The sequence below is a fragment of the Lynx canadensis genome, chromosome D4 (genome assembly GCF_007474595.2).
Source record: "Lynx canadensis isolate LIC74 chromosome D4, mLynCan4.pri.v2, whole genome shotgun sequence".
Taxonomy (NCBI): Eukaryota; Metazoa; Chordata; class Mammalia; order Carnivora; family Felidae; genus Lynx; species Lynx canadensis.
In genome coordinates this window covers 18244663-18266774 of record NC_044315.2, presented here as the reverse complement: position 1 = coordinate 18266774, position 22112 = coordinate 18244663, and the positions used below count along the sequence as shown (strand labels likewise).

General features: G+C 47.6%; 1 protein-coding gene across 6 annotated transcripts in view; it reads left to right on the top strand.

Annotated features, from left to right (window-relative positions):
• The window catches only part of PRUNE2 (prune homolog 2 with BCH domain), a 211821-nt gene that overhangs the window by 120035 nt on the left and 69674 nt on the right, over window positions 1–22112 (top strand). For all 6 annotated transcript variants that reach the window (XM_032595688.1, XM_032595690.1, XM_032595689.1 and 3 more), the window contains exons 6-8: window positions 932–1090; window positions 4244–10811; window positions 11176–11941. In XM_032595688.1, the coding sequence (XP_032451579.1) occupies window positions 932–1090; window positions 4244–10811; window positions 11176–11941 (7493 nt within the window). The remainder of the gene's footprint in view (window positions 1–931; window positions 1091–4243; window positions 10812–11175; window positions 11942–22112) is intronic.

Below are 22112 nucleotides of genomic sequence, written 5' to 3'. Positions count from 1 at the left end.
CAGAAATCAACAGAGTCCTTTGTATCTCTTGAGTGCACGTGGTGGTGATTTTCACTGAGTAGCGCAACAGACTGTATATGATGATTGAATATATATGCTGGATAGAGGTTTATGTAGCAAAGGCAGATTTTGTGGGTAAGTCTCTCTAGTCGTTCAAAAACATTTTTCTGAGCAGCTCGTATGTGCCAGGCATTATGCCTAACCGACGGTCTTTACTGCTCTTCTTTAAGAAAGAGAGACGACTCTGCCAACAAAGTGGTCGTCACTGCAGTTCATAAACCTCAAAGAGACGGGCACATTTTTGAAGGTGATGTGAGCCACAGGTCTGGGTGCTCTGTAGCACCATTATTCATTCCTTTTCTACAATTATTCATTCCTTCTTAGCTGCCTCTTAGAGCAAGAAGATGCGACGTCAGAGTCCTTCCATAAATCTCCCAGACTTCTACCCTGGAATAAAAAGCATACCATTAACTCAGCTAGATTCATCCTTAGGGATTCTTCTTGGCGTTGTAATAATCATTGGGAAACAATTACAAATAAGGAACAACAACTTCCTCCTATTTTTCTAGGGACAGGTTGTAATAACAGCAGCCTTTCCTACATCCTATGAACAATACAAGGAAAAGTAGTTTTTACAAAGTTAACATTCAAAGAAATATTTTAGGGGAAAAAAACCCTGTTAAGATATTTGTTCCTTGTCTGAACTACCTTAATAAGGGCCAAGACTCCTTCCTTTCCCGGGTTAGGAGAACAAACAAGCCAAAGTCATTTTAAGCCCGAGCACGAGAGTTTGCAAGCTTGTGTGTCCATCTCGCTTGCGTCTGATAATGAATATCTGTCACGAAATATCGCAACGCCGGACAGATTGGTGGCACAACTCCCCAAAGCCAAGCAGTTGGCATTAATATCAAATTGCCTGTTGTTGTTTCAGAACTGTATGTTTCACAGCAATATCAGCAGCGACTTGAAAGCATTTGCAGACAAGTTCGGTTTTGACGTCCTCATCCTCCTGGCCAGCTACCTGTCGGAGGAAGAGCAGCCAAGACGACAGATTGCCGTGTACTCCCAGAACCTCGAGTTGTGCAGTCAGGTAAGGACCTTCTTCACTCGGGCCCATTTCACTGCTTCCTAACCTGGTGGCTGTCACAACACGCGGCGGAACGTGGGAACGCACTGGTGGCCCAGAGAAATGGACCCAAGAGATAAGGCCCTGGAGTGGGAGTTTTAAGAAATGTTGGGGGAAGGGGCGCCTGGGTGGCTCAGTTGGTTGAGCGTCAGACGTTGGCTTAGGTTGTGATCTCACGGTTCGTGAGTTTGAGCCCCATATTGAGCCATGTGCTGTCAGCATAGAGCCCGCTTCGGATTCTCTGACCCCTCTCTCTCGCCCCATTCCCTGCTCACCCTGTCTCTCTCAAAAATAAATAAACATTGAAAAAAAAAAAACAAAAAAAAACCAAAATACTATCAAAGAACAAGAAAGAAATGCTGGGGGTATTTTGCACATTGGGCCATTGACTGATAAAAATGTTTCATTTGCAATGCTTTCCTTCAGAGTTTTAGTTTTTAGTTTTATTGCTATCTTACCAAAAAAAAAAAAAAAATCGCCTAATTAAAATCGGCAGTGAGATAAATATCGGCCCTTTTTAAAAAATTGCGGTGTAATGGAAACACAACATTGTATTAGTGTCTGGGGTACGACATAACGATTCGATATTTGTGTATATTCTGAAGTGACCACCACAGGAAGGATAGTTAACATGCATTGCCGTACACAGTTACAAAAAAAGTTTTTGTGTGAGGAGGACTTTTAAAATCTCCTCTTTTACCAACTTTCAAGTACACAGCACACTATTTTTAACGATAGTGGCCATGCTGTACATTACATCCCCAGGACTTAACTTGTTTTGTAACCGGAAGCTTATACCTTTTGACCCCCTTCACCCCCACCCAGGGCGTGTTATTTTATTTTGTTTTTATTTTATTGCATTGTATTGTATCGTATTGTATTTTAATTCTATTCTATTCTATCTATTTTATTTTTATTTTTTGCCTTAAGTTTAGTTGACAGGCGTAGAACATAGTGGTTCCACAGCTTCATGCCTTATGCTGTGCTCACAAGCTCACTAGCTCTGGCACACTAATCCCATTGACTATATTCCCCGTGCTGCACCTTTGATCCCTCGTGACCACAAAAGGCCTTTTAAAAGATCCCCGTATCTATTTGTCTTCTAGACTAAATCCGAAAAGAGAAAGAGCGTATCTTTTTTTCACCCAAAGAAGGGCAAGTCCTCCTGCGGATGATGTTTGCTTAGGACTCCTGTTCGGTCATACGTAAAAAGGTTTAGTCCCTGTCTAAATACCTATTTGGTGCCCAGTGTTTAGTAGCTGGTGACCTAATGCTTTAATCAAAGTTGGCTCGTCTCCGACTACTAAAATTCTTACTGGTTAATTAGCCAGCTCCTCTCGGTTGACAACTGAATTGTTTAACCCAACGTTTTGGAAATGATAGAAGAGGTAGACAAAATTGATCAAAATTGGCACTGGAATGCCAAACGGGGTGTATTTAAGAACTAATATGAGAACCTACGTGATTCATTATAATACGGACAACATGAATGTAGAACAGTTTTCTCGCTAATCTTTCCTCATTAACGGATTAGACACCGGTCTATCCGCAGGTGGCTACAGCCAAAGTCTTGACTCCTTTCTTGTTCTACATCGTCACTCTCTGTCCCCCGAGAGATCCGTCTTGGCTGTAGTGCATGTGACTGTAGGTACTCACAGACTCTCTGTGCATTCTCCAGTCCAAAGATGCAAGAGCCCCTGCTCCTGCTACAGATGTTTTCTACCCTCCCTTCTGACCTGACCCTCACACATCTGTGCGATGCCTCACCAGCCTGTGGCTTTTTCAGTGCTTTTTGTCTGCACTGGGTTCCAAAGCTCTATTTATCTTCGGTCACTGGTTTCCTAGGGGCAGACTTCTATCTCCTAAGCCTCCACCATGGTGGTTTTCAAATCACTTTTAGCAGCAAATCGGTTTAAAAATTGGTGAATCTGAAACAGACAAAAGTGGGAGAGCAGGTAAAGGGATCAGACACCCTTGAGCCAGCTCTGTCCTGCCTCCCTCTCTTCTTCCCCACGGGCTTCCCCAGCCATCACTTGAGAGACGGTTCCACTGAGCAGAACAAGGTCAAGACTACTCTAGAGAATCCCTCTGTGTCCACGTGATCACTGTTGATGAAAAGTCAGCCTCTGCAGAGTTCAAAACGTGGCTCCTTTAGTTGTTAACTACAAGTTATTTAACCTTGCTGGGTCTCTGTTTGATCATTGGCAAAACAGGGACAAAGGATCCCTACCTTGTAACAGAATTATTTTGAGGATTAGAGGAGATAATGCACATAAAATTTTAAACTGTGCGTGGCATATGGAAACACTCAATAAGTGTTAATTATTATTATCATCATCATCTATGTGATGATGATAATAACAAATGTATTATTACTATTGTTGTTGTTACCGCCACTGACCCTGTGGGGCCATTTCAAAAGCCCAGTGTGCCAAATTTCCCTGACATTTCCTAAAAAAAATCATAGAGCTGCAGCCCGGTTCTGGCCTCACGCCAGCTGTCACACATTCTCTTGGCCTCCCAGGTGAGCTTTGTCTGTTCCAGGCTCCCCGTCGATGCTCCCTGAGGCGGGAAGAGACAGTTGGGGCCCCGAAGTGCTGTTAGGAAGTTCCACCTCTGGTAGCTTTCTCTTTCCTATGTTCTCCTTCCCCTTACGAGGCTTTCCGAGGCAAAAGCAGGTCCCCGGTGCCTGGTCCTAAACAAAAGCCCTTTGTCCACCTGATTGCCCCTTATTCTCACACGTGTTCCCCTAGTTCTCAGCAACCAGCATTCTCGCTGCTTTTTGCAAACTTAACTTGCACTCCCGTTGGAAGACGGTATCATATTACGACAAGGAAAGGATTTAGACGGTGGAAATCTCTTAACCTGTAACTTTCAGAAGCAAGCAAAATTGAGCGGTGGGATTTTGAGTTCAAAGAAGAGCCGGCTGGATGGGATTGTAGGAAGAGCCGGTGGTACAGTAAGTGGGACTTTCCGTGTCTTACGTTATGCAGTTTTCAGTTGTTTGAGATCTTCTCTGTAGACGGATGAACCCAGATCAATTTTACATTGAGAAAAGTTAAGGGAGATGCAAGGAGTGCCTGAGTGCTCACACAAACCCCTGTGCCTCCCTGACAGATCTGCTGCGAACTGGAAGAAAGCCAGAACCCTTGCCTGGAGCTGGAGCCCTTTGAATGCGGCTGTGATGAGATCCTGGTGTACCAGCAGGAGAACCCGTTGGTGACCTGTGATCAGGTGCTCCTTCTCGTCAAGGAAGTCATCAACAGGAGATGTCCAGAGATGGTCTCCAACAGCCGGACGTCCTCAACGGAAGCCGTGGCAGGCAGCGCCCCGTTGTCCCAGGGATCTTCCGGGATTACGGAGCTGTATGGTTCTGACATAGAGCCACAGCCCAGCTCCGTGAATTTCATAGAAAACCCTCCAGATCTCAACGATTCCAATCAGGCTCAGGTGGATGTAAACATCGACCTCGTCAGCCCAGATAGCGGGTTGGCCACCATTAGGAGCAGCCGTTCATCCAAGGAGAGCTCGGTTTTCCTCAGCGATGACAGTCCAGTGGGAGAAGGTGCTGGGCCTCACCACAGCCTCCTCCCAGGGTTTGACTCCTATAGTCCCATCCCCGAAGGAGCAGTCCCAGAGGAGCACGCCCGGTCTGGAGAACACAGGGAATCCTTTGACCTCTTCAACTTTGACTCAGCAACCATGGCTTCTGGGCAGTCCCAACCATCTTCTCATTCTGCAGACTACTCTCCTGCAGATGACTTCTTCCCCAACAGTGATTCATCAGAAGGACAACCCCCGACGGGGCCTAAAGAAATCAATGGGATAGGGATGGACATGTCCAAATATTCATCCAGTTCACTTTTGTCAGAGGCTGGCAAAGATGACCTTGTGGAATTTGATGAGGAATTTGTTCAGAGACCAGAAAGTCCCAAGGATAACTCTGAAAGAAATGTGAGCCTGACAGGTTTTGTGGGAGACAAATCTCCTTCACCAGAAAGGCTGAAAAATATTGGAAAGCGGGTCCCACCAACACCTATGAATAGCTTTGTAGAAAGTTCACCATCCACGGAAGAACCAGCTCTACTCTACCCAGAAAATGTGACCCCAAAAGCAGTAGACACGAGTCACATAGGGCCACCTCAGACCCGTGCACGGTGCAGCAGCTGGTGGGGTGGCTTGGAAATTGACTCTAAAAATATTGCAGACACATGGAGTTCTAGTGAACAGGAGTCTGTCTTCCAGAGCCCCGAGTCATGGAAAGACCATAAGCCAAGCCCAGTGGACAGGAGAGCCTCAGATTCTATATTTCCACCAAAGAGTCTCGAATTCCCAAAGTCAAGTCCCTGGGAGTCTGAATTTGGTCAGCCTGGGCTGGGCAGCCATAATATTCAGGACCAAAATGAGGACCACTTACAGCTTCAGAACGTGCCCACAGAGAAATCGAATCTGCCCAGCGCTTCTCCTCAGGGGGCACACCACCTGATCGAAGACTTTGCTGCCTTGTGGCGTTCTGATCGCTCTCCCACGGCGATGCCGGAGCCGTGGGGAAATCCCACGGAAGATGGGGAGCCAGCCGCTGCGGTGTCATTCCCAGCCTGGAGTGCGTTTGGTAAAGAAGATGGCACCAAAGCTTTGGCAAATACCTGGAATCTGCACCCAACGAGCGGCGAGACGCCTTCTATGAGGGACCCGAGGGAATGGGCCATGGCAAAAAGTGGGTTTTCTTTTCCCTCGGAAGACAATTCACCCAGTGAGGCAAATAACGAGGCACCCCCAGAAATCTGGGGTAAGAAGAACCACGACTCCAGGGATAATATCCTTATATCTGGAAACCCCAGATCCGATCTGGACCACGCATGGAATGGTTCCAAACCGACAAAGGAAGATCACAATGGCTTAGTGGATCCCAAAATTAGGGGGGAGGTGTATGAAAAGGTAGACTCCTGGAACCTTTTTGAGGAGGGTATCAAAAAAGGAGGGGCAGACGTCCTGGCACCTTGGGAAGATTCCTTCTTATACAAATGTCCCGATTACAGTGCATCCAACATAGGGGAAGATTCGGTGCCCTCCCCCTTAGATACCAACTACTCCACATCTGACTCCTATACTTCGCCAACATTTGCTGGAGACGAGAAAGAAACAGAAAGCAAGCCATTTGCTAAAGAGGGAGGTTTTGAGTCACAAGATGCTAACTCTGCCACAGGGGAGACTGAAATGCCTCCCCAGTCACCGCAGCGGCCACCTAGAAATCGAATTAGTTCAGGTCCCGGGGACCTAGAAATGTGGGGCTCACCGGATGCAGATAACAGTTCGGAAACAAATGTCACTTACAGCTCCGAGAAGGATTTCCTCAGGACGGAGCCCACAGATGATAAGAACATCTCCATGGAGGATGACATCGGGGAAAGCAGCCTGTCCAGTTACGACGACCCCAGCATGATGCAGCTGTACAATGAAACAAACCGACAGCTCACGCTTCTGCACAGCAGCACAAACTCCCGCCAGGCGGCCCCTGACAGCCTCGACTTGTGGAACAGAGTGATTCTGGAGGACACGCAGTCCACTGCGACCATCTCCGATATGGATAACGATTTGGACTGGGACGACTGTAGCGCGGGTGTGGCAATCTCCAGTGAAGGTCAAGCACAAGGATACATGATTGAAAGCGCTGAACCGGAGACCCGATTTTCAGTGAGACAGCTGGAGCCATGGGGTGTGGAGTATCAGGAAGCAAATCAGGGGGATTGGGAACTCCCCGCACCTTCTGAGCACAGCAAGGACACTCCTGCCAGTGGATATCACACACTGAATGAAAAAAGTGGACAGCTGATCGCAGATAGCATTTGGGACTCCGTCATGAGAGATAATGACATGTCTTCGTTAATGTTACCAGGCCCCTCATACGTCACAGATTCTGAACAACACAGATCTCCTTCTGGAACTCCCAACTCATCAGAAAAAATTAAGGACAGTTGTATCCCAGACATGCTAGAAGCCTCTGGAGCCGGTGAGTCAGGTGCACTTGATCCTGATAAGCAGGACACGTGCAGAGGAACCCTGCCACACGGTGCGGCATCCTTGGCAACCAACTTTGAGAATCCGGGGCATTTTGGACCCTCAGATCCATGGAGAGGTCCTAGCTGTGGACAAAGCAAAGGTGAGGAGGAAGCCCATGGAGCCACTGCTAGGGAGCACCTCCGTGAGGAGGAGATGACAGACGGAGCTTCGGAGCAGTCTGGAAAAGGGCAAAGTGACCGGGAAGGCTCTTCCCCGGTTGCATCTGAACCTCAAGAAATCTGTGATGAATCCGGCAAAATCAACTCTCTCTCAGTCCCTTCCAGCCCTCAGACTGAGGAACCCCAGGAGATTTTAGAGCACGAGAGGGGGTCTTACAATCCAGGTTCCTGTGATGTGCGCGCAGAAGTGTCCACAAATGACCTGCGGGCAGAAGAGACCTGTGACAAGCACCTCCCGTATCGCAGAAATTCAGATGACGCCACTGACACTTCCAGTGGGCTTGGGCTGAATTTAACAAAAACTGTATCTTTACCTGAAATGAGTCTTGAGAGCACTGAAGAGTGTAACGTTCTGGAACCAGAGAGAGTGAACCAAGAGCCACGCCACGAAAGTCCCCACAGCCTTGACATTTGGGATGGCTCTGTAGACAGTGATGTGCAGGTCAGTGTCCCAAATTCTGAGATTACTAAGAGTCTTGAAGTTGAGAGTACTGAAAACAGCCTTCCAGGAGCTTCTTCATCAGGAAATTATCGCAGAGATAGTATTTCTAGTGAGTATACACACTCGAGTGCATCGAGTCCTGGCCTAAATGATTCCTCAGCTCCATTGCCTTCCTGGGAACATGGACCCAATATGGGGCATCAGGAGCAGAATCAAGATGATTGGAGCAAACAGAGTCACCGAGAATCTGAACTAATTACTGCTGATGGCCAAGTAGAAGTAATTACTGAAATGGAGGACCTGGACAAAAACAGAATGGACAGGTCTGAAAAGAGCTTAGATCTCAAGGTTCCTAAATTTTTAGAGATTTGGAATGACTCCGTAGATGGTGATTCCTTTTCGTCTGTATCCAGCCCTGAAACAGGCAAATGGTCTGAGTATTCCGAGGCATATCAGGAAAGGTATCTAGTGGTTAGCCAGCGGGAGAAAAATGACCATGACCTTCCTAAAACCGTGCAGCCAGAGGATGCCAAGTTCATTTCAACAAGTTCAGGTTCTGATGACGACAGCACAGGTGATGAAGAGTCGGTGGAGAAAGAGGTCCACTTGGGCACTTGCCAAGTTGCTCAGAGCGACCCCAGAGCTTGGGATTCAGTGAATGAACCTAATAAGTTCTTGGCCACCGCTGATCCCAAGTCTGAGGAGTCTCCTGCGTATGTAGGCAATTCAGAAGCAAGAGAGAACAAGCCAGACCCATTCTGTGACAACCAACAAAGCAGCCCCGATCACTGGAATTTCTCACCGCTAAAGGAGACCGAACTACAGGTTACAGCAGTGGGTACAGAGATGAGATCTTCTCCAGAAACAGGGGAGACGGGAGAGACCATCTGGCAGCTATCTCCCAAAAGCGAATCAAAGAATGAGAATCATTCCAAACTGGAAACACTTGGCTTCTCAGCTGAGCGCTCCGAGCGGTGGAATGCCTCTCTACAAGAAGGACGACCGATGGAGAGCACATTTGAAAGGGAATTGCCCAACCCAAGTAGTGTGTTAGAGATGAATTCTTCAGTATACCACAAAGTGAGTCCCTGGGGAGTACCCACCCAGGGTGATATTGAACCCATGGAAACGCACCGCACTCAGCCCTTCGGTGATGAACATCGGCCACCCTTTCTGGAGAGCAGTGAGGAGAACTCCCATGAGCAACTCTGGAACATTCAACCGAGACAGCCAGACCCAGAAGCGGATCAGCTTGGCCGGCTTGTGATACTGGACCAAATCAAAGAAAAGGGTGCTAGAGAGCAAACCTTCTTGTCTTCTGCTGGTGAACAGCTGACTTCTGAAACACCTACCCAAGAGCAGCAGAGTCAGAATACAGCGCTGTCCGTCTGGGATCAGCCAGACGCAACGTTTACTCACACGGATGAAAATGAATGTGTCGTATCTAATGTTTTGACCGTGGAGTGTCAAGAAACAAATCGGTGGGCAGGAGAAAAATCGTACCCCAGTGAAATGACAAATTCCAGCATTGCCTCAGAAGATTTCCCGGCTGTCAGTTCTTCCACCCAGTTGATAAAGAAGTCGGGCTCTGAATGGGATGTCTGTCCTCCTAGGGAGAGCCCCGAAGGCACATTCGTTCCAGATATTTTACATGGCAACTTCCAGGAGGGTGGGCAACTGGCCTCAGCTTCGCCTGACTTGTGGATAGATGCTAAGCAGCCCTTCGGTTTGAAAGCAGATGGCGAGAATCCAGATATACTGACCCACTGTGACCGTGACAGCAATTCTCAGGCTTCCAACAGCCCTGATATATGCCATGATCATGAAGCAAAGCAAGAGACTGAACAGCTCGTCAGGGCTGGAGTGGGACCGGAAGGGGAAGCCAGTGAGTTATATCTCACCGAGCCAAAGATGGATGAAGAACCCAAGCGGGAGCCTGGGCAGGAGTTTGCCCCATACGATTCAGAACTATATTCTGAAAATGTAATCCCACTGCCTCCGATCAGTGATCAAGTGGACATAAGTGGCTCATCTCAGCCTGCCTCTCACAGAGGTTCTCCTGAACCTCCTGAAATAAATGGTGAAGGCAATACAGGTTTAAAAGCAGCAGACAAAGTTGCTGCCCCAGATGTGGCACCGGCTTTGGAACTCGTTGACAGAACAATCCCAATGATGGAAAACGTGGGGACCGGTATTTCTGTAACTCTCCAGGAGCCTACGATGGACAGCAACAGCTTGTTGGTGTCAGAGGGCCTCTCTCCTGAGAGTCAGACAGATGCAGGAGCCTTGTTGGACGAGGAGCAACTTTTTGCTACTGAGAACTCTGCCACGGTTCCTGACGCCCCGTTAGCTTCAGACACTTGCCTGGACATAAGCGAAGCTGCCTTTGACCACAGCTTCAGCGATGCCTCAGGTCTTAACACATCCACGGGCACGATAGATGACATGAGTAAACTGACATTATCTGAGGGCAATCCAGAAACGCCAGTTGACGGGGATGCAGGGAAGCAAGAGGTCTGTTCGTCTGAAGCCTCGTGGGGTGATTTCGAATATGATGTCATGGGCCAAAATATCGATGAAGATTTAATGAAAGAGCCTGAGTATTTTCTCTATGGCAGTGACCCTCCCTTGGAAGAAGACACCCTGAAGCATTCGCTGGCACCTTACACACCCCCCTTTGATTTGTCCTATCTCACAGAACCCACCCTTGGTGTCAAAACAACAGAGGAAGCCGAGTCTCCAGAGGACGAGTCTCTAGGGGCCGAAGCAGCCGAGATGCTGCTTTCCGCCCTTCCTGATCAAAAAAGCAAAGAACACCACGCCGAGACCCCCAACAGACAGCCTGGACAACTGGTTGTCCTGCATATTCATGAAGACCCCGAGTCCGTTTCTTTGCCAGCAGGAGCCCACCCCAACCTTGAGCTGTCTCCGTCCAACATCGACTGGGAAGTAGAGACAGATAATTCGGATTCACCAGCAGGTGGAGACGTAGGACCACCAAATGGTAAGAAACAACCCATTCCTCCACCCCCAGAAACTGCTGTTTTCACGCAATTAACATATTTGTAAACTGAGCTTTTCCTGCCAACGCGGGGAAGAGAGGAACTAACTTCATTGGCGATGCATGCCTCCCCTAGTCCTGTGTCACAGCAGTCATAATGTCTGCTGCCCCTGTAATACCTTTCTCAGAGCCTATGAGAAAATGAAACAGCTCTCCAAACAAACAAACAAACAAACAAACAAACCAAACCCCAAAAACGTTCTTAAATTTCTCTCCCCTTAGATGGGGCATTTGCAAAGATCACACATCTCATGATGTGTTCATGAAGGCTTGTTCTCCTCTTCTCCCCTTCACCTTCCGCTTCTAGGTGCCAGCAAGGGAATATCAGAATTGGAAGAAGAAAAAAGAATTCCGACCCAAGGGCCTGAGCAGGTAACAGCGGAATCCAGGGAAGAAAGGTACACAGAGAGGAATGGAGATAATCACGCGGCACACATGGGTTACACACTTGTCAACCATGAAGAAAATTCACCCGCAAAGCCAGAGGCCTGCGAGGCAAGAGAAAACACATCTGAGTTCGACGAGTTTCACGCAGGTTCTGAAGAAGAAGAGATGCCAGGAACTCAGCTGGCCGGCTTCCCGGATTCATGTCAGCTTGCCTCTTTAAATGAAAGACGAGATCATTCTGCAGAGAGACTGTCTCCCCAAGGTGAGAAGAGATCGGCTCTTGAAAGCCCTGGGCAAGACCAGAATTGGATGGTCTTGGGCCATAGCGAGGTTGGTGACGAGTCGTTGGAAGCTGGGAACTCAGGGCCTGGATGGGCTGGCCAAGCTGTGGAGTCAACCTCTGATTGTGGCGTGGGCGAGGGTGCCCAGATGCAAGTTCTAGGAGGCACGAAGCCTCTGGAATCCTTAGCCCTAGAGGAGGCCTCTGGTCTGGGCAGCCAATCGCGGAAGAGCAAGAGCCGCGGCGGGGCTGACCCGGATGCGGTTGCGCTGCAGGCTGTCGCCCATGACAATGAATGGGAAATGCTTTCACCACAGCCTTCTCAGAAAAACATGATCCTTGAAACGGAACTGGAGGAGGAGACAGAGTTTCTTGAGCCCGGAACGAGGAAGCTGAGACCGAATGGGTAAGCAGAAAGCTAGATTTATTTATTTTTTCCTGAAAAACATCGTATTCGAAAACTGGGGAAATGGGGAAGGCCTGTGGAATACGAAGAACACGTAGATGATAGGGGCTTTGCTTCTATGTATTGCAAACCCTCAGGAGAAGCAGCTGCTTCAAAGACAGTGGCCACAAAGACAGTGATACTTTGTGTGTGTGTTTAGCCAAAAAAGCCCCTTCAATTTCCACCCAGAGTCTGTACTTACCCTTCCAATCCTTCTACTTACACCACCTACTCAATACCCATTTTACTCTTAAACAGGCATCTGGAACCAGAAAGGGGAGGGCAGTTTGCTCACAGTATCTCACTTAATATTTCCAACACCCCTGAGGCGTTGGGCATTATTCCCTTTATTTTGCACACACTGGTGAGGGCGCCTCGAAGAATCAGAGTGAACCCTCTGGGCTTCAAAGGTTTTTCACGTCCAAAGCCAATAGTTTTCCAGCAGACACACTGCCTATCTTACATAAAAGGCACTTCTGATTTTCTGCGATACCTACCTGACTCCTTGGGGCTAAGGAGACACCTCAGCAGGCTCAAAAATCTCAGTGTGAAACCTTCACTCCCCAATTGGCTGGAAGATTGGCAAACAAGTGATTCATTCGTTCGTTCGTTCGTTCGTTCGTTCGTTCGTTCATTCATTCATCATATGGTGTCTGAGCCTCTGCTTCGTGGGTAGCTGGTGGATATATAGCAGGGAACAGGATGTGATCTCTGTCCTCAAGCTCCAAGGCCCTGTTGATACCAATGAGGGTCGTTCATTTCTTTTCATTTGTCCCGATAAAGCCCTCTTGCTCCCAGGGACAAAAGGGAAAATGTGACCAGTAAAGGGGAAGGTCATCTTTCCTCTTTAGAAATACAGTGGAGGGGCGCCTGGGTGGCTCAGTCGGTTGAGGGTCCGACCTCGGCTCAGGTCATGATCTTGCGATTTGTGAGTTCGAGCCCCGCTTCGGGCTCTGGGCTGACAGCTCAGAGCCTGGAGCCTGTTTCAGATTCTGTGTCCCGCTGTCTCTCTGCCCCACCCCTGCTTGTCCTCTCTCTCTCTGTCTTTCAAAAATGAATACACATTTTAAAAAAATTAAAATACAGTGGAAAAGAAGGTATCTTTTTCCCACTCATTTTGGGAGAATAAAGAACTATGCATACCATGTACTCACTGTGAGTCGAAGAATCCAGATTCCAGCCTGGCTCTGCCATGACTGGTTATGTATTTTAGGATTAACCCTACGCTCAGATTTCGTCATGCATAAAATTGGTGGGTTGGGCTGGAGGATCTCAAGGCTTTCTTCAAGTTTCCATTTGTGTGAACTTACTTTGTGTGTAAACAGACTGTGTCCGGGAGAGCTGTGGTGTTCACAAACGACATTTCCCCATGAAAGGAATACAAAAAGCAAGAAGGGACAGCAGGGGTAGAGAGTAAGGGTTGGGAAAGTGCCACAAAGAGTTAAAAGCTGGTCTTCAAGTGCAGCTTCGGAAACCCAGACCTCTTCAGTTGGCCTCATCTTTCTTTCTCCCTGTCAAGCTATTTCCTTCCCGAGAGACCCCAGATCCGTTATCTGAAAGAGAGTAGCAGATGCATCCCAGCAGCCCTGCTGGCATTGTTCTAGATTGAGCTAAGAACTCAGGCAGCCTGGGCTTGGTTGAGCTGTGGTTGGCATCTCGTCTGCGTTTTGCACGTGTCCCCGCAACCCCACAGATGACCCTGTTCGGTGTTACCATACCCCCCCTTTCTTTCAATACAGTTTCTTGGCTCATAGTTTTCTGCTCAGCCCCTGCAGTAATGAACATTTTCTCACGACCGGGGGAGGGGGGCAGGATCTCCTGCTGGCATTTGTATTACCTTTTGCGTAAATAATTAACTCTCGATGTATTTAAAAGCTTCCCCTCTGTGCTAGGTTTTGAGAGGGTGCAGAGTTGTCTAAAACAGTGATTCTCTAAGTAGGGTCCTAAAATCGGCAGCCTCCCGGTGCCTGCCTGACTCAGTCAGTAGAGCATTCTTGATCTTGGGGTCATGAGTTCAAGTCCCACGTTGGGGGTAGCGACTACTGAAGTCAAAAAATAAACTCAGCAGGGGCGCCTGGGTGGCTTGGTCGGTTAAGCGTCTGACTTCGGCTCAGGTCATGATCTCACGGTCTGTGAGTTCGAGCCCCGAGTCAGGCTCTGTGCTGACAGCTCAGAGCCTCTAGCCTGTTTCAGATTCTGTGTCTCCCTCTCTCTCTGCCCCTCCCCTGTTCATGCTCTGTCTCTCTCTGTCTCAAAAATAAATAAACGTTAAAAAAAATTTTAAAAATAAAATAAATAAATAAACCCAGCAGCCTCAGAATCACCTGGCGCTCGTGAGGAATACGAATTACTGAGCTCACTCCAGGCTCTTCCTGAACCAAGAAGTTGAGGTGGGGTCCAGCCATCAGTGCCTTAACACAGGTGATTCTGCCGCACGCTTAAGTTGGAGAACCTCTGGGCTAAAACTTACTCCCAATGGGAGGTGACAGTTTACTAAGGGAATTAAACACAGGTGAAGAGGCGGCTAATAGTGTAACATGTAAATCAAGATAGTTAATGACCAACACATGTATAAATATGTATCACGAGCACTTGTCACGGAGCACCGAGCCCTGTCTATTACCTGTCTATTACCATGGCAGGAATCACACAAGGAAGGAAACTGATGTTCGGAAAGTTGAATCACTTGCTGTGGTTTCCCGTTAGAAAGTGAAGAAGCTGGCATTAGAATTTAAATCCTTCTGTGTCCAGGCTGTGTGCCAATGCTAGTAAACTAAGAGGGGGGAGGCATCGGGGTGCCTGGGTGGCTCCGTCGGTTAGGCATCTGACTTCGGCTCAGGTCATGATCTCACAGTTTGTGGGTTCGAGCCCCGCACTGGGCTCTGTGCTGACATTTCAGAACCTGGAGCCTGCTTCAGATTCTGGGTCCCCCTTTCTCTCTGCTCCTCCCCCACTCTCACTCCATCTCTCTGTCAGAAATAAAAGAGGAGAGGCATTTATACAGGGTACTTTCGTGGAGGAGGAATAAGGGGTGGCCTGTTATCCAACAGCATCAGGAGGCAGACTGTCCAGGGGCCCCGATATGTTAAAGGGCCCCTGCAAAACCCTGAAATGCTCGATACGTTAAAGGGCCCCTGCGAGACTCTGAAATGCTTTAAAAAAATTTTTTTTTTCAATGTTTATTTATTTTTGGGACAGAGAGAGACAGAGCATGAACGGGGGAGGGGCAGAGAGAGAGGGAGACACAGAATCGGAAACAGGCTCCAGGCTCCAAGCCATCAGCCCAGAGCCTGACGCGGGGCTCGAACTCCCGGACCGCGAGATCGTGACCTGGCTGAAGTCGGACGCTTAACCGACTGCGCCACCCAGGCGCCCCTAAAATGCTTTTAAAACCTAAAGAAAAAAATGATTATACTCCTGTGCGGATTATAGTTTTTTCTACCAATGCAGGTGTAAAATAAAAGTTTTGGATTTTTTTTTTTTAATTTTTTTTTTTCAATGTTTATTTATTTTTGGGACAGAGAGAGACAGAGCATGAACGGGGGAGGGGCAGAGTGAGAGGGAGACACAGAATCGGAAACAGGCTCCAGGCTCCGAGCCATCAGCCCGGAGCCTGACGCGGGGCTCGAACTCCCGGACCGCGAGATCGTGACCTGGCTGAAGTCGGACGCTTAACCGACTGCGCCACCCAGGCGCCCCAAGTTTTGGATTTTTTTGACTGAAGGAAGGAGCTCATGAAGGTAACAGTGCCTAAGGCCCAGCAAAGTCATACTGTGGCCATAAGAGGTGTAATTTGGGACAGGTGTTAAAGGAAGGTCATAATCTGGAAAGGCAAAGAAGAGGGTGAGAGGTCAGCCAAGTTGGCTAGAAAGAGTGAGGGGAAGGAAACCGTGGACACAGGAAGGTAATCCCAGAAGCAATATAAGATAGTCCTATTTTTCCAACTAAAAATCTGGAAACATCTGACACATAATTTGATCATAGGACAGGATCAAGACTGTCCTGAAAAAAAAAAAAATTGGGTTTTCAAAATTGGGCGCCTACTGGCTCAGCCCGTTAAGCGTCTGACTTCGGCTCAGGTCATGATTTCATGGTTCGTGAGTTCGAGCCCCATCTCGGGCTCTGTGCTGACAGTGCGGAGCCTGCTTGGGATCCTCTGTCCCTCTTTCTCTCTCTACCCCTCCCCTGCTCTCTCTCTCTCTCTCTCAAAAATAAATATTAAAAAAGAACCCACAGAAGTGAGCTGATAGTGTATGCAACAAGACGTATCAGCCACAAACTGGCTTCTAGCCCTCCCCTCCCGCAACTGCACCCCCTCACTCAGCTCCCACACCGTTCTGAGAGCAGCAAGCCACATTGTCAAAACGCGAGGAAGCTTTAGGAGGTGGCTTTTCTCCTTGTACTCCACTGACTGCCTCTTGTTAACAAAACTTGTTATGAGTGTGGGAGGGAAACTCTCCCTTGAGATTTTCAGCACCGTGTTCTGGTTCCCAGGCCCAGTCTTCCCTCTTCCCAGAGACTTTGCCAACACCCCGGTCACGCTCGAGCAGTACAGCCGCCAGCTCAGAATCGCACAGCAATTCCTGAGACAGGGATGGGTATGCCTGATCTTCCCGATGTGGTCACAGAGAACATCGGCACAGTCGTCTGCAACAAACACAGTTTTCTTAAAATGAAGAGCCATTTATGTGTTTATTTTAAAGAAGGCAGGGTTGCAAGGGTGTCATGTGAAAAAAAGGGCAATGTGATTGTGTACAAGTCAGGTCTCTCCAGCAAAACAGAACCAATAGGAGCAAGAAGAGATATCTCTCTATCGATCGAGAGAGAGACAGAGGGAAAAGCATTTCAAGGAATCGGAATCGACTCACCAAGGTTTAGGGACTGGCAAGTCCGAAATATGGAGGACAGACAGGCCAGCAGGCTAGAACCTCAAGCAAGAGTGGTTGCAGTCTGGAGTCTGAATTCTGCAGGACAGCAGGCCGGAAACGTAGGCAGGGTCTCTCTGTTGCAGACTTGAAGAGAGTTCCCTCTTTTTGGAGAAACTTCAGACTTTGCTCCTCAGGCCTTCAACTGACTAGATAAGGCCCACCCACATTCTCTGAATAATCTGCCTTATTCAAAGTCTGCTGAATCTGCCTTATTCAAAGTCTGCTGATTTCAGTGTTAATCACATCTAAAAAAAATACCTTCACAGTATTATCTGGACTGGCGTTTGACCAAATAACCGGGCACCGTAGGTAGCCTAGCCAAGTTGGCACGTAATATTAATGATTGTGGGTTATATTCAAAAGCCTGAACAACATGCTAAAGGAGCATGAAACCGTCAACCTTCGTAAACTCACCACCATCTGAATTCTGTAACAATGGGATGATCGATAGACAAATATCGATCCTTGGGTCTTGGGGTAAGGAAAGAGCTGTGCAGGCTGATAAAAGGAAATAATTTCCAAGCAGAGTAAGAAAACAGACTCTATGTGCCTGGTCTCTTGTAGATACATGCAGGGGAGGGCCGCAGGGCAGGGAGAGGCAGAGGAGAGGTGAGCGAGGGGGAGATCTGGCGCATGTGCTTTTGAAACAGTATTTAGAAAGAACCTGCTCCTTGTATTTGTGGAGCTGTAGCTTGTCGTCTCGCTCCGGGAGGTGAATTATTTGGTACTCCCTAAAGTAAAAATGACCTTCAAACACAATAGACGTCATATCCACACGACCTGCTTCTTATGGTCATCTCTGTGCATTCTTTCTTTTTGCATGAGTAACGTTGGCCTTTTTTTTTTTTTTTTCTTCCCCGTGACACCATTAAATCGTTATACGGTTTTCACGAGACCTTCTAAACCCGGACTTTTTCTGTCTAGGACTTACGGTTGAGGAATTAGTACGTGGGGTCTTACCCCCAGGTGAATGCTGAAAATAAAAACAAACAAAAAAAAAATTAAAAAAACAGGTAAAGAAATAACCTGCCTCTTTCAGTGTTGGGTAATGATACGTTTGGGCGCTCAGAAGAATCAGGCTCTTTGAGCACATGCTACCCCCTCTCTGGGTCTTGCTGTTTGGACAGGCTGATGGCCAGCTGCACACATTTGCCCTTTCTCCGAGGGAAGCCGATACTCCATCAACTACAGCGTTGCCTTGTTTATTCGAGGTTACGTGGCTTTGCCCCAAACCAACCCTGGAAGACCAAGCTTGGCACTGAGTCTGCGTTCGTTTATTTTCATGATTCTATTTGATCACTTGGTGTGTTATGTTTGGTGGCGATTAAGTATCATTAAGAGTTCTTTAAATCTGCGCTTCAATTCAGGCCTTCGTCTCCTTAAAAAAAAATTTTTTTTTCATGTTTATTTATTTTTGAGGGAGAGAGAGACAGAGTGTGAGCTGGGGAGGGGCAGAGAGAGAGGGAGACACAGAATTCAGAGCAGGGTCCAGGCTCTGAGCTGTCAGCACCGAGCCCGACACGGGGCTCGAACTCACAAGCCTTGAGATCATCACCTGAGCTGAAGTTGGACGCTTAACCCACTGAGCCACCCAGGCGCCCCTTCCTTTTGGGGCAAAAAAACCCAAAAAATTTTGCTTTTTTTTTTTTTTTTTCCAAGTCTCTCCACCAGCCCCTCCTACCTCTCCACCTCTGGCCAGCCCTACCCAGAGCAGACTTCAAATAAATCTGCTCGCACAATTGCCATTTGAGACAAATAGGGCCAGTTTTATTATGCCAACTTCATAGATAAACAAACCAACTCAGCAAATGAGCTGTTAATGTCATCCAGAAATGAGAAAGTGGGAAAACAAGGACTGGAAGTTACGTCTTCTCCCTTCCAGCCTAGTGCTTGTGAGTAAGACACAGAGGCTGAAACAATCATTTTTTTTTTTTTTTTTAATGTAATTCTGTAGGTGAATGCATCTCTTCCTCCTCCCATTGTCCCATGGAGGGGTACGTCAAGTTTAATGGGCAGAATTCTCAGTGTGTGATTTGGAGAATAACTGAATCCAAACTCGCCTCTGACTCTTCACACTGTCATGCGACCTACTGAGCCCTTTTCATGCCTGGACACGTATCTCACACCACAGCAGATTAGTGACGGTCCCTGTGTATCAGTGAGCTTCTCCCCATCTGTGGTTTGCGGGCCAACTCGTGTGGCCAGAGGCCAGAGGGAGGTGAGAGAATCAAAACGCTTCGAGGTGCATCTGAGTCTTCCCAACTATTTCTAGATGTGGTATCTTGTGGTAAAAGGATTGTTATAGCAAGAGAAAGCCCTGAACGCCAAGATGAGGTGGATAGAGCAAGTCAGCTGTCCGTGGGAGGAACACCCACAGAGGAGCCCTTTCGTGTTGTGTTGGCTTCTAGTCTGAGGAAGAATCCAAGGTATTTCTCCAGCTGGAATGGTGAAATGTCAGAACTAAAGTCAGGAAAAAGAAAAAAAGACTCCCAGGAAAACTGATGGCATTTGAGGAAGATGAGAAGTCATGGCGTTCAAAAGCAGGATATGTTTGTCTGTCAGGGACCCAGCAGGAGAGCGATGACACCTTCAAATGAGGATAATTCGAGAAATATGTAATAAAGGGAGTATTTGCAAAGACAGAAGCAGGAATTCGCAAGGAAGGGTGTAGTAGCTCGGGAAGAGAAACAGTATAGCTGTTATCTGAGGCCTGGGGGGCGGGGGGTGGAAGGGGAGGGTGATTATCAGAAGCGAGAACAGGAATTTCCATTTCCCTGAGAAGAGCAGAGAGGCCTAGTGTGGAGGGGCACAGCCAGCCAGGGAAGAAGCCAGACGAGTGCATGGAGTGCGTACCCTGACCTCTCCACTTTCCTCCCGCTGATCTCCCACCGGGGCCCCTAAAACCAAGTGGAACTCAGAGCGCGAGAGAGCCTCCTGGAACAGAGAGCAGGACGGGGAAAGTAAGAGGGTGAAGCTGAAGAAGCCAACAGATGTTATTCAGCACAGCTGGCTTCATTAGAAAGCAATGGAACCTCAGCTCCTGAAGAGCGGACTGAGATAATGTTAACCTACAGGATAGTTAATGATCCCCCCAGCGCGTTGGACGATCTGTTTCTAAGATCCACGTGAGAGTTCTTTTAGAACCAGGGCTGTCAAAAGTCACCCCAGGATTGGGTCACACTTTGTGGAAATCCACGCTGTGCCAGTGGACAAGACTGGGATGCTGCCTCCCCTCCATTTTAACTGTTGGTTAAGGGATGGGGCTTCTTTTAATGGTCAACATACGCAAGTTTGGTGCTAGGTAATGGCCAGGCAGTAAAATTTTTAATTCACTCCCATAAACTATCTCAAAATGTTGATCAACCGGAAGATTGAGTGAAAAACACGTAACGCCTATGCTTCTATACAAGTCCCCGACTCTGCCCAGGGTTAAGTTCAAGCCAGCAGAAAACTATACACTTGCCCCATGTCACAGAGGATACCGTGAAGTCTCTCTATCCTATATATTTTTTTGTTGTATGCCATTGGCTCATGCTGATGGAAGACATTAAGTCAGCCCAGTGAAACTCATCTCTATGGCAAGGATGTTGTTGAGAGCATGATTTCCTAATCGGGGAATACCTGTGCTCTTGTGAGCAAATCCAATCCAGTCTCCATCCTGACTGTTAAGGAATGTGACTTCCTTTAATTAATAGCACTTATATAACTGATCGCGTTTATCCTTTTGAGTTGCCTCCTTGAAAGCTCACATTTCACAAATGTATCACTCGCCCCTATCGAATGAATAGAATTCTGGAACACTTATTTTATTATATTCATCCAAGTCCTAACTCCATGATGTGATCCTATCACTATTTTTCTTTTTCAGCTACGTTTTTAAAGGCTTGTTTAAAAAAGGTTTTATTTATTTATTTTGAAAGAGAGTGAGAAGGCACGGTGGGGGAGGGGGCAGAGAGAAAGGGAGAGAATCCCAAGCAGGCTCTGCATTGACAGTGCAGAGACTGACACAGGGCTTGAACCCATGAATCCATGAATGAGATCATGACCTGAGCCGAAACCAAGAGTCGGACGCTTAACCGACTGAACCACCCAGACGCCCCTCTTTTTCAGCTACTTTTAAGTCATGTGATGGTGGTGGATTTTTTTTTTTAATTTTTTTTTTCAACGTTTATTTATTTTTGGGACAGAGAGAGACAGAGCATGAACGGGCAAGGGGCAGAGAGAGAGAGGGAGACACAGAATCGGAAACAGGCTCCAGGCTCTGAGCCATCAGCCCAGAGCCCGACGCGGGGCTCGAACTCACGGACCGCGAGATCGTGACCTGGCTGAAGTCGGACGCTTAACCGACTGCGCCACCCAGGTGCCCCTGCTTTTTTTTTTTTTAATGTTTATTTATTTTTGAGAGAGAGAGAGACAGAGACAGAGCGTGACTGGCGGAGGGGCAGAGAGAGAGGGAGACACAGAATCATAGGCAGGCTCCAGGCTCTGAGCTGTCAGCACAGAGCTCGACGGGGGGGCTCAGACTCACAAACCATGAGATCATGACCTGAGACAAAGTCAGATGCTCAACCGACTGAGCCACCCAGGCGCCCCTAGTGGTGGATTTTTTCATATCTATTAATGTCATTAAATGCATATATCCTGTTCATGGTTCTTCTGACAAGACTTCTTTTTTTTTCCTTGCTTCTTTGCCCTTAGCACCTCTTTTAAGTCCTTGCTCTTCCTCCATCCTATTTCCTGCACATTGAAATTCTACTTTTCATTTAAGACCTAGACCAAGATGCCATTTCCCTCCTAAAACATTCTCCAGTCTTTTCAAACAGAAGGAAACCCTTTCTCTCCTGAATCGTCCTAGGCTTTGCATCTGTTTTGTGGCCTTCCTCACATTCTGCCTCTTGTTGTATTTATCAGAGTCTTTCTTATTCATGCGCCTGGATGGAAGCCACTAGAGGCTGTGGTCATGGTGCGTACATCTTTATTTCCCGCATTGCTGCAAACAGCGTTGATATTCATAAAGTTGTGTCTTCGAGTCAAATATTAATTGAAGGGGGAGAGCAAAGTCATTTAGATGAGGGAATCTTAGAAACCTTAGTGGAGAATCTAGTTTCCTTCTGCCATTCAAAATCATTTAGATGTTCATAAATGACATTGGCCTGGGGTTTTCCTTCATCATCCGGCTCTTGTCTAGTTTGGGAATCAAAGTT